The following is a 13311-nucleotide window of genomic DNA, read 5'->3' as shown; positions in this document are numbered from 1 at the left end:
AACTGTACAGTTGTGAAAGTTCCCATTATAATGCGCTCCTAACTTACAAACATACAGTTTATAAAACATAGGCGTTTCTTATTTACTTGTGTTCCTTATTATTCATGCATGGAGTGTGAGGAAATGTTATTCAAACCAAGCCATTACCGGGGTCATAAAACCCGAAACCTCTAAACCTGACATATTTTTTTTGTAAATAATAACATTTCGCAGAGTTGTCTTCGAAAACCGGTGTGATTTAGTGCGAGCACTGTGCTGCGCGTCCGTCTGTTTGGTTTCCTGGTATGAGAGCTGGCTGGGGACGGACGGACGGAGGCATCATGCCAAAGGCAGGCAGGAAAGTGGAGGCACTGCATCGGGTTTGGACAGGAAGGATCCTCTCCTGGAAAACAACTGCTATTTTAGATCAGGCATGAGCCAGGGGGAAAGCCTGTGTTATTTCTGCTCAAATAAATGTTTGAAGCTGTTGACAGGTGATGAGAGGATTTTACACAATCATGCTCATAACTATACCCCTTATTTTGGCATTTTGCATGGTTAGTTGGTGCAAAATTGACATTTATGAGTTAGAAAAACACAAGAAATTGCAGTGTTTGTTTGTTATTACAGCTCATTTACTCTCAAGTTGGAGACTGTCACTCTGAGCCCTGCACTTCAGTCTCCTCTTGGTCTTTTATTGAAGCCTTCCTCTCTAATCACCACAGTGACACTGAAACCACACATGCACGCACGCACGCACACACACACACACACACTCAGACACCTTTTGTGACTAACCGTCCCTTTCCGTGAGGAGTCTCAGCTAATGTCAACGTGTGACTGCTCACGCCGACACGATCCGCTCCTCGGATCCTCAATCAAAGCACACAAGCACACAAGGCCATCCCTTCCTCTTTCATGTCACTTCTCTCTGGGCTGCGGGTCAAAAGCTCCGCTCACTTCTCTGGGCCCGCATGTGGCTGCCTCGCAGAAATTACACCCCTTCCGAAGCCTCAGTCACCCAGCAGTTCACAGAGCCTGCTGGTATTTGGGGCCTCAGGCTAAACGCTTTCATGTGGGGCGGGGGGAAGAGCACTGGTCTGGCCTCTTCAAACACACTGGGAGATAATGGCTTAGAGACACACGGGGGGAGGGAGGTGCGGGGGACACCGTCGCTAACAGACACTGAGAGGAGGTTTTAGGGCCTTATTGAAGACTAATCACATGGCCTCTCTAAATTATATGAGGTTTAATTCAGGTTTAACCATGGCACTTTACTGCTGAACGTAAAATGCATAAATCAAGGTCACTTGTAGTCTCCGTGGCAGACTGCATTTTGTCATGTATGCACTTTATAGAAATGTCTTGAAGACAGCCAAACTCTTTTATTCTTTTCCAAGATTATAATGAGCCTGGATCTTAACCTTGAAACGCCACTGAAGCTGCCCGGTACGAGCTGCTTGCCACAGTTCTCTGGACGACAGTTGCTGTTTGTCTGGACTGAAAATATCTCAGGCTGTGGGTCGGAGTGCCACAAATTTTGGACTGGCAACCAAGGCCCATAGATGATAAATGACTCTGGTGATCCACGAACACAACACGAGGTTTGATGTGAGATGTCCTAAGAACTGTTGGATGGATGGATTGCCGTTAAATTTGATACACACATTCCTGGCTACCTCTGGAGTTGCTCGTGTTTAATGTGTCGGATCTTTTTGTTTTTATACCTGCCAAACTCATCCGTTTAATGGCCGCTCTTAATATCTTAACATGTCAAACGAAGATGGTTACCATGGCAACATTATACTTCCATACCACGACATCTCAAATAGTACTTTTCACTCCACTACATTTGTCTGGCAGCTTCAGTTAATTTTCAGATTACACGTCTTTGTACCTTTTCTGTCCCGTTAAAATCTGCAAAGTTGGTGATTTTGAATATACATTTTTGGGATAAACTGAAATACTAAATGATCCTATAGGTGTTGAGTAAATTCGTCTTCTCCTTAAGCTAAACAAACTATTTAAAACCTCTTTTAGCTGGAAAATTCATCGACGCTACAAACATATGGTGATCTTACTGTTCAGAATATGATGCGTGCCGTAAATGAAACCACCCGAGTAGTTAAAGTAAGCTCAGCCTTCAATAACTACGGCGGTAAAATCCAACATATACATCGATACAGCAGTAATAGTAATCCAAAAACATCATATATAATATAATAACACTGGCCGGGAGCATTTTTGTCTGCTTATACGTTTGATATTTTAAGTCAATTTTGCTTATAATGCTGACACACTTACTTAGAGTCTTTGAATGATTCTTCCACCACTGCATTCTTATTGTAATTCAGAATAAAATAAGGAAACCCGAGACAAGGAAGCAAGCTGTTTTTTTAACCCAACATAAACGTTTACTTTCAAAGCACATATTTGTGATGGTAATGAAGACCGTGCAGGGAGGCGGTGGAGAAAGAAGAGGGTGTCAGCTTTAAGAGCTGGCCAAAATAAAGCGGTGATTCAGGATTTTCAGTGTCAGTGACGATGAGTGAAGATGCAAATATGCAAAACCTTTACCCAAACCTTAACCAGAGAAGTCTCAATGGAGTGACTCTAACCTCTTCTTGTGACAAATCAAAGAATTTCCAAACCCTGAATTTGCTGGGAAAAGTGGTGGTTTGGTTTGTGAAAACAGAAAACAAGAAGGAGGAGGAAGAGGGAGAACTCAGCCGGATGGATATTGAGGGTTAACTGGCATGAGCGGTTAAGCTTTAGGCAAACCACAACTTCTGAAATGTTGGTTGTGATCTGGATCTGGGATTTCTGCCATTAGATGATTATCGTTTTTTTAGTCGTGACTGTGACATGAATTTAAACTGATTGTAAGGTGACCACAAAGTGAAGTTCAAATGCCTTTGACTTTATCAGAAAGTCAGAGTATTATGTAGGTTTGGGGAAGGTTTATGCTCCTTCAGTACTTGAATCTGGATTGCTGTGAAATGTTGCACAATGACAGACAATGGCAGTGACTCTGGTGATCATGTGACCTTTACTCGATGGTGTGAAGTGAAACGTCTCAAGTACAATTTAATGAATTTCCACGTTTTTTTTTTATGCATGCCTCTTCAAGATCAACAGTGCTATTTAAATCTTAATTTTTCATCCAGCATCATCACCAGGACAACATTTTTCTTTGTTCAATAGTTTTTGTATTGAACCAAACCAAATATCTGCATAATTTCTTAATGTGTTTGTCATTTTTAGAAAATGTTTGCATGTTGATGTGCTTAACTAAAATAGTGTGAACATTATTCCTTCTAAACATCACCATCTTAACAGTGTAATACAGCTGTCAGTCCACTAGAGGATTACGTGCGAGTATCACGATTTGCCTCACCGAGGTGTGAAGAGTACACGCATGTATGGCTCGCTTTCAACCGCTCTCCTTCGTAAGAGTGACAACCTCAGCGTGGAGAGGAGGTCGGGGTGGTTTGACGGAACACGACTTCCATTCAGGAGACCAGTCTGCGTTTCTAAGAGATAGCAAAAGTCAATGTGGATTTGTTTTAAGTCCGGTAAATATTTTTCTTATGTATTACATACGTAATGTGGCAACCCAGGGAGCGTAGAGGCAAGACTCAGGGATAAAACAGCCGACTCAGAGACATTATCCATGTAACAAAAAGTGTCCTTTAATAAGCAGGTCAGGGTAAAGGGGGATGAGGCCAAATTTAACCAAAGATTCCTCCCGGTCGGGGTCGTTGCCTTCGGTCTACACCGTGTGAGAGATGATCCCTCCGTCCTGTTAGGGCAGAGCCGAGGAGGGCGGTGAGTCCGCTGTATCACCTCTCCCAGGTGCAGGGATCCTTGGAGTCTTCTTCCGTTCAGTCCGTCTGCCCAGTCTGTCTCTTTCTCCGCTGCTCAGCTCTGTGAACATATACTCACTCACTCCAATTAGCTGATGGTCTGCAGGTGTGACCACTGCCACGCCTAGAGGCTGCAGCACCTGCACTGGATAGTAGATTCCCTCTATCACCTCCCCCAATCTGAGCTTGGGTCTCCGCCTCCTGTGCTGTGTCTGCTCGGCTTTCCCCCCCCGGTTTGCCACAGTACGTTAAATAACTTATGAAATAGAACTTGTGTAAAATAACGTATTTGAACCCAAACTGTGATGTTTTTCTTAACCTAAGCATTCGGTTGTTGGTGCATTAACCTACAAGCAGCTCACTTTTCACGCCTCGGTGAGTCAAAACGTGACACTGGCGTGGTGTCCTCTAGTGGACTGACGGGTGTATTACACGCTTTAGTGTCATACCCGGTTAGTGCTGTGCTTAAATCCAGCCTCCAGTGATTATGGTTGTATTATTAGTCTGAAATGACCATTTACTATGAAGCGACGTGTTTCAAAAGGGGACGATGTGATGGAAGAAATATGGGAATGCGGTAAATAAGCAAATTGTATGATTTTACACTAACCGGTCGTGATTTCTGACCACAAGTGGGATTTACAATGGGACCCTGAACATCCTGGTTGTCTTCCAGAGACTGGGGCCAGCTTTTTCCTCAACATGCCCAAATGCACCACCACACCCCCACTCTGCTGAAATAGTGGTGGGGTTGGGTTTCTGTTATGCCAACTGGGTGTCAGTCAAGTCACTAGAAAAACACGAGTGGCTGCAGAGGGCTGACCACAGAGGAAAGCGTTGCGTGCAGAGACTCTTTGTTGAGTGCTTTAGCTCCTCTGGAGGATGGCATTGTCGTGTCAGACAACCATTTCTACAACAGCTTCAGGGTTCTTTATACAGTGTGTGCCAGAGTCAGAAGGGCAGCTTCCATCTGCACTGAGATAACCAGCCTGCACTCAGATATTCAGGCGGCAGCATAGCGGCAGCACATTCTCGCAGGCCCCAGTGGAGAACTGGAATTGCTCTTGTTTTCCACCAAGTCTGCTATTATTTCAGCTAATGACTGAAATATGAGTTCATGTGGCAATATTTGCTGTGTTACTTGAAGCCATGGCAAAACATGTGCTCTGGTAGCATCCACATACCAGGAGTCTGGTGTTCTTTGAAAATAGACTGTACAATTTGTACATTTAACACTTGATGGGGTTTTGCAAATAACCTGCCATAAATCCGAGTTATTATTTTTAATTAATCAAATGTTCTTTTCTCCATCCCATGAACATTTCACATTTTAAGGATTTAAATGACATTTTTAGTCAGACCTTACAATGACAAATGTGAATGTTATTTGACGAAAACTTCAGGATCAGGTCAAGCTTTCTTACATCAGCCAGAGAAAAGGCAGTAAAACACACCTGCATTGTTAACAGTTAATAAGGATTCTCATCTGCTTTTAAATCAACTTAAAGCTTGTACAATTGACTATTATTGTTTGTGTAAGTGAATGCTTCCATGAATCTACACAATGTTCAAACTATACTCGAGCTCTGCAATAATGTTCTGCACAGACACAGTCGTTATCTTTTATGATGTTTTGAATTTTAAAATGGGGGTTAGAAATGAACGACAGTTTGGTTTGACCAGGTTTTTAGTGGAAGGAGATGAGGTCAAGATAAGGGTCAATTGGGTTGACCTGACCCCCATGAATTACGTTTAAAAAAAAATGATGGAAAAAGCAGGGTCCATCTGTATGCAAGATGTGGTGATGTGGCATATTGTCCTCTTAACAGTGTGTTTGTTGTATATAATACTGGAGAAGGATGAAATCCCTTATAATATGCTTTAATTAGCAGATCACCTTTTGATATTTATCATTAGTTTTCATGTCAGTAGTTGTTTAAGTGTGTGTGTGAATAGAATAGACACTTACACTCATCAGGTACACCTTTATAAATGTCTAAACAGACAATCAGGTGGCAACAGAATGGGGTAAGGAAGCAATGACCCATCCTGCCTTGTATCAACATTCCTGTATTTAAAAGGCCTTATTAAGTAAAAGTATTGTCAGTAAAATGTAAAGTATCAAAAGTAAAAGAACTTGTTCTACAGTAAAGTGGCCCATTTAACTGATAGCCAGCATTTCACTAGTAGTTACAGTAGGTATAGTAACGGCTAGTTTAATCCAGTGGTTCTCAACCTGGAGCCCAGTTTTTAAACACTAATCCTCATGACACTTCAGTTAAATGTCTGGAGCCATGAGAGGATTAATAGGAGCAGTAGTAGGAAACAATAAAGTTCTACAACACAAACTTATATTAATATTCTTTTTTTTTTCTTAGCCTTTGCTTTTGATGTGAAATTGTGAAAAATGTGACCTATATTGGGCATCAAATACTTATTTAAATCAAACCTAAGGTTTGAGGGTAACAGGAAACCATATGAATAATCTTTCAAGAATACCTTGCATTTGATTAGTTTATCAAGTTTTGAATACAGTTTGCAAAATGTGAATCCGAAAAGTCCCTTGTAGGCTCCATCTGTAAAGCAGTCAGGCTAAAACACAAAGTAGCATAGACAAGTTCCAGTAAATATAGAACTATTAGGCTTTATTAGTGTGTTAAATAGTGTCAGCAGTATAGCATTATACTGACATAGTGGTTTTAGTGTTTAAAGAGCTATCGGTTTTATTGTGATGTTATGACAAGTGCATCTGGTGGGGCTGGTGAAAGATGGGCTCGTGAATGGTGAGGTCACACAGAGCTCCGTTCACTTCAAAGGGGATGCCTCGGCACGTGACGTCAGCGCGCTCCAGTGGATTGCAGGACTGTCCCGTAGGAAGAGAGACGGCAGAGGATGAGGAGGAGATGAGCTGAAGAGACGCTGAGCGGACAGCTGCTTATCTGTGAGTGACTGACTGTTTTTACGACCTCAGACTTTTTTCTTTTTTTTCCCCCCATGAACGGACGTTCATGTTAGACACATTTAAATCGGAGATGATCAGAAGGCTATATTTTGTGTTTCAAATGAAATTTTGACCTGTGGTAGCCTCGTTTTAATTCAGTTGGTAAACAAGAGTTTAGCCTTCTCGGGTTTCTGACAATATACTTTAGGAGGCAGAATAACCGCGTTAGAAAGACATTAAATACACAGAATTATTATACAGCTATGCTGAAAACTGTAGGGACTGTTTTAGGAAAGCATTGAGCAGACCGCTGTTTTTGAGTAAAATACGTGGGCTATAATAGGATGCTTAAATTTCCGACATTTGACGACTGTGCTGCGAGGAAAGTTTCTTCCTGCGAGGAAAGGCAGGCTGTGTAACAGTCTGAAGACTCCTGTGCAGCCGCAGACTATTTCATTTTAATTGTCAATAAGTTCTGGTTGTGTATTTTTTCTTCGACATAAAAGTAGCCTATTTGTAGAACAAATGAGATTCATTAAAATAGTAGCTGCTTCCCCCTTCATATAATTTTAGGATGACGTTATAAACTAATCAAAATATTTTCATTGTGAAACTTAACTTCATAAGAAGCTAAAAGTCTCCATTTGTGTTTAAGAACTAGTATCGATTTATCTATTGACAAAGAGTGAGAGAAAGAGAATACTTTTCTAATTTGCCAAACGCATTCATTTTTTTACTATTTATAATGTAATTATGGAGCTTCTGCCCAGTATTTATGACCGATTTTAGGTTGTGGGAGCTGAATATAACCAGGTTTCTATTATTTCCCAATGTTTGCTTCAGCGTGGACAGCATCATGCTCAGCCTACTGCGCCCTCTACTGGCCGTCTGCTTGTACCTGCTGCTGCTGCCCGGCTGCCAGGGCAGGTTCCCCGGTTACAACAATGGCTTTCACTACCAGGACATCAGCAACGGAAACGGAAACGGAGAGAGTATGTGCTTTATGTGGCTGTGTACGCATGGAAAAGGGCTTTACAGACCCGGGAGTGTTAACTGCAGGTGTGAGATCAGCATCATGCATCGTTTGTGTATATCATAACACAGCTGCCTGGAGGTGATGTGGGAAGACAACTATAGTTCATGACACACAGGCAGTCCGCCAGGGTTACCAAAACAAACTCTGCTAGTGAGTGACGTGAGGTTCTGTTAGATATAATGTGTGTGTGCGTGTTTGTGTTTGTGCGTATGCAGGATATTGTTCTCTCTTTTTTATTTATCTACGCACCAGTGATCAGAATCACGTTTCTGCGATTCTCCAGACAGATTTTGCAGAATTTATTGTCATGTGGTTTTACTTACAAGACAAGATTACCGGTCTCACTCGTATAACCTGCGAAGTAAAATTTATAAGCACCATGCACTGATCGCCAGGAATGTTTCCAACTGTTAAAATGCAGTTTATGTAAATCATTTGGTAAAAGGCAGAGTCGGCCTTCTCGGACTAACACGGTGTTTTTGTGAATGAAACGCTGGTGGACGGTTTATGACTGAAGAGACCTTTCTCAGAGGAGATCGACATGTTAGAACAAGAGAAGTCATGGTGATGGTGGGACAGCTCCAGACACAACACAAACACAAACATTTGAGTTCATCAACAAAGAAGGATTGCGCTGTGCACAGCAGAACAACACTACGAATAGCAAAACATTGCTCACATTTAGCTGCACATTTATTGGATGACAAGTGCACAGGCACTTGCTTCATTAGAGTTTGCTTCAAAATGAAATGTTGACTGATAACAAACAACAAACTTAATGAAGTGCAACCATAGTCTACCATAGTCCATCTGTGGCTGTCTTTTATCATTTGCTGTTGCTATGAAACAGTATAACGTCTTAATTTTTTTTTGTCTACCTAGTGTGTATAAATAAAACAGAAAAACAAATGTTGGAGGTAGAATTTGTTTTCTCATCATAGCAGGGAAAGCAGGAGAGATGTGATTGAAAACTTTAAATGCTGTATTACATTTGGGAGTACCAAATTCAGAGCCCTGATATTGTGCGTGCTGCACCTGGCACGTCTTACTGGGTCACTTCAAAGGAACAGAGCCATCATTAATGTTATTGAGCACCTATTCAGTACGTACACAGGGAGGATTAAAGGTACAGGGCGGAGATGCTGAAGTCATCATTTAAAGTAATCTTGTCAATTTTGATGCAGAAAATAAAAGTTAGGATTCTCCTGTTCAAATAAAAGTTATATTTCTCGTGTTTTGTGCCTTTTCTAGTCTATTTCAATGGGGTGCGTCTCCACGTGGAATCCCCTGAGCCGTCGGTGTCGGCCACCAGAGGGAGCAGTGTCACTCTTCCCTGTCACTTCCACTACAAGCCTGAACTAACCAAACCACGCAGAACACGCATCAAATGGTCCTGGCTACCGGCCAACACCATCACCGCACCCGTTTCCCCCGAAGCTTTCGCCAGGGAAACTGAGGTTATGGTCGCCATGGGCAACCGTCACCGCAGCTACGGCAGCTTCCGGGGCCGCGTGCGCCTGCGACGCTCGGTGCCAGGGGACATGTCACTGGTGATCAACGAGCTGCAGCTTAATGACACGGGAAGATACCGCTGCGAGGTGATCGACGGCCTGGAGGACGAGAGTGTGACGGTGGAGCTGGAGATGCGGGGTGAGACATGCGGCTGCCACTTCGCCTTTTGTCCACCCGGTGGTCACTGGTGGTATTGAAAATAAATATTGGAATTCATAAGAAACTGTCATACAAACCTTTCTCCTTCACAGGTGTGGTGTTCCCCTACTACTCGCAGAAAGGACGCTACCATTTTAACTTCTTCGGGGCCCAAGAAGCGTGCCGGGACCAGGACGCCACTCTGGCTACATTTGAGCAGCTCTTCACGGCGTGGGAAGAGGGACTCGACTGGTGCAACGCCGGCTGGTTGGCTGATGGCACGGTACAGTATCCGATCACAGTGCCTCGTGAGGGCTGTGGAGGTGGGGACTTGGCTCCTGGTTTGCGCAACTATGGACAACGACATCGGCTCCTCCACCACTACGACGCTTTCTGCTTCTCTGCCTCCGTCAAGGGTCAGTATGAAACCACATTTGTTTTTAGATCCAAATATCTCGGTACATTACAGTGTCAGGATTGATTATTTCCTCCTGCTGCAGGGACAGTATACTTCTTAAACCAGCTGACTAAACTCAACTTCACTGAAGCGGTCCAGACTTGCGCCAGCGATGGAAGTCAAATTGCCAAAGCGGGCCAGCTGTACGCCGCATGGAGGCTGACGGGACTGGACCGCTGTGACGCAGGCTGGTTGGCTGACGGAAGTGTCCGTTATCCTATCACAAAGGCCCGGGCGAACTGCGGTCCACCGCAACCAGGCGTGCGTACTGTCGGGTTCCCTCCTCTGGACCTGACGTTTGGTGTCTACTGTTATCGGTAGACGCGCTGAAACAAACAAACCGTGCTAACAGTGAATTGGTTCAGAGCTCTGCTCGGGAGGTTGGCATTAGCTGTAGCCTGGATGCAAATTAGCAGTTAGCCAGTTTGTTCATTTCTGAGCTATATTGAAGTGACGCTATTTGGGTTAATCACTCTCCACCTCCAAGAGACCTGCTGCACGTGTCAGTATTGAACTTAACTACCAGTCAACAACTGTTAAAACTTTGCACATCTAACCTCTGATACCACTTGGACTTGACAAAATGTCTACACTATATGGTCAGAAGTATGCGGACACTGGAACATTACACTACCTCCAGATGTCGTGTGACATCTGGTGGATAAGCATTATTGCGCTGCTCTAAGACCCTTTCTTTCTCCTGTGAAGTTTTCCGCCAGGTGTCGGAGCCTCCTACAGGAGTTTGCCCCAATTCTTCTGCAACAATCTGTGAAAACACTTTCTTATGGACACGGCTTTGTGTCACGTTAATACAGGAAAGTGCTACCTATCTGTTGCCTTACAGTTGGAGGGACACTGCTTCAAGTACATGTCGCTGTAGCAGACAGGTTTAAATCTATGTGACCAAATGAGCCTAACCCTCACCATAAACACATCCCAAGATGGAAAGTACATAAAACTATATGGACAAATATGCGTCCATATACTATTGGCCATATAGTGTGTAATGTCGCAATCTCAGCATCTCCCGCCGAAGACATCATGCCAAGGTTTGTTTTTGGAATTGAATCATTTAGGCCGCAAATTTCCCTCCCTTTTAACTTTGCAACTGTTTCGAAGTTTGGCTAAACATCTTTGACATTGATCCCACACTAGAACTGACTTTAATTCCCTGATTAGTTACTTCAAACTCAGGGAAGGTGTTCGGACCCAGATAAGTCTTCCTACTCAAATGAATCCACAGCTCTCCAAACACACCTCAGTCTTTCAGCAACTTGGTATTTATTCAGCAAAACAATTCAAGAATGATATTTTTAAAGCTTTGCTCCTCAGAGCAACAGTAACGAACATGGCAACATTCAGTTGTGGGAGCTTCATACCACAACCGCAGACTTTTGGGTTAAGTGCCTTGCGAAAGGGCACCTTAATGGTTGAGGGAGTGGAGAGTGTTTCTCGTTATTTTCCTGTCAGATCTTTCCTGTTGGTCCACAGATTTGCATCTCATGATTTTACACTCACTAACTGTAGCTTATTTCCCCCGCAGACTCCTTGTCTTTCTATCATTGTGAAATGTGCTGCGTATCCCATTCTTTAAAATATAATGTGTCTCTTTTTCATTTTTCTAAGAGGGACTAAAGAGTAGATCTGTGTGTTGGAGAAAGCAGAAGTTCTGAGTGATTCTTTGTACTGTTGTAATATTTAAACTACCTTGTTTACATTCATTGTGGAAGAAAAGACATGTTTCATTACACCTGTGTACCTATTTTGTTTTGTCTATACATTTGTACTATTTTCTACAAATTAATAAAATTACTTCAGTAAATACAAATTTATTCAAGGTGCATTTCTTCGTAAAAAATACAAGATTCTAAACTACTATTTCAACAAGTTCCTGTCAAGAGCAAGACTGTAATCCTCTGACACTCGTACAAGAACGTTTTGCATATTTTTTAAAGGAGTCAGCATTGATGTCACATACTGGATCTGATTAGATAATTAGTCAGTGATGCAACACAGATGGAGATGCCATGAGAGAAGCTACATGTCAGGTTTTAGTCTGAGGATGATTCAGCAAATAGTGATTTTGTTTGTCTGTAAGAAATGAGAAAAGCTTGATCTCCATGCTAAATGACTTGTGTGCTCTGAACAGAAACAATAAAAGGTACGTTATAGGTGTGAACTAAGTTAAGAGTTACATAACATAACGGTTAAAGTTGATCATTTTGAACTGGAAACAAGGTGCAAGGGCAGGGGGTCAATGTGGGCGGAGTCACTTGTTTGACCCCGCCCACATTGAGCACCGCCCCGATCTGCGGTCTGCAACCAGGAGCTTCTCAACCTATATTCACCCACAAGGAGCACACGTTTTCTAAATCTCCTCAGCTCTTTAATGCATGTCACAACCCAATGGGCCTATTAAATAAATGCTGGCAATGCTAATTTCCTACTTATTTATGGAGCCACGTTGATGCCCATGTGAGGCTGCCTGCAACACACCAGTAGCACTATAAAAAGACTTATATGAAAAACAACTTTAGCAGCACAGACTCTAAAGTTAAGCTTTCATGGCAGCAGAACATAACTTCTACATAATTTGAATAGTAGCCTTTTTGGACAAGTGCCATCCACTCTGCTTTAATTTATTTGCGAACATTAGCATGTTTACAGTTAACAACTAGCCTACTGGATGTTAACGTGCTCGTAGTTTAGTTATATATATTTTTTTAATATACAGTATAAGAGTTTGAACTTTCTATCCTTTGTCCATTGTTGATGTCTGTGTAGTACTGGCTCTTTGTTTCCACATCACACTTTGTAAGTTGCCTGTTGGACCAGGATTGGTTGATCAGACTACTTGTGATGTCTCAAATTCTGCTCACATGATTTCAGGTGAGCACTGACACACTTCACACTTTCAGCAAGAGAAAGACAATACTCCACTGTGAAACTCTGCACATACACGATTCTGCACAATGAGGAGTAACAATGACCAAAACACATTTTTGAGTGGAGGCTTTAATCAATGGTTCTTATTTAAATAACATATTGAGAAACTTTTTCAGATGACCTTTAATAGCAGGATTTGCCCCCCCGGAGCCCTGTCTCTGATTTGTTCTGTGAATTTCTTGTTTCTTGTTGATCATGAACCACCATTGGAAGGTGTGCTCACAAGTTGGCGGCACAGTTTCACCCACTGCTTAAACAGGAATACCATGGTAGAGAGGTGAGATGGGTTACTGACCCCTACAAAACAGCCACTGTATGTAAAGCTAGCGCGCCGCTCAGTCTGGGCACGATGCACTTTTAGGTGAGTGGACTCAAACACGTCGCTCCACCCTGCTGCAGCCGAGTGGGAACAGAAGCCCTAGTGATTATATAGCCA

At 42.7% G+C, this 13311-nt stretch overlaps 2 protein-coding genes across 2 annotated transcripts in view; one reads left to right on the top strand and one right to left on the bottom strand.

Annotated features, from left to right (window-relative positions):
• The window catches only part of map1ab (microtubule-associated protein 1Ab), a 229689-nt gene that overhangs the window by 59320 nt on the left and 157058 nt on the right, over positions 1-13311 (bottom strand). The gene's annotated exons all lie outside the window — the stretch shown is intronic.
• Positions 6723-11757, top strand: hapln3 (hyaluronan and proteoglycan link protein 3). Its single transcript, XM_069695393.1, has 5 exons — positions 6723-6786; positions 7630-7778; positions 9074-9472; positions 9586-9888; positions 9973-11757. Exons 2-5 carry the CDS (start codon positions 7643-7645, stop codon positions 10248-10250), a joined length of 1116 nt encoding a protein of 371 aa, XP_069551494.1. The 5' UTR covers positions 6723-6786; positions 7630-7642; the 3' UTR covers positions 10251-11757.

The sequence above is a fragment of the Brachyistius frenatus genome, unplaced genomic scaffold, assembly GCF_029030835.1.
Source record: "Brachyistius frenatus isolate BFR_SWC_R1_liver_20210118 unplaced genomic scaffold, ASM2903083v1 Contig_19, whole genome shotgun sequence".
Classification (NCBI taxonomy): domain Eukaryota; kingdom Metazoa; phylum Chordata; class Actinopteri; family Embiotocidae; genus Brachyistius; species Brachyistius frenatus.
The sequence above is the reverse complement of the archived record's forward strand: the minus strand, read 5'-3'. Positions and strand labels throughout refer to the sequence as shown.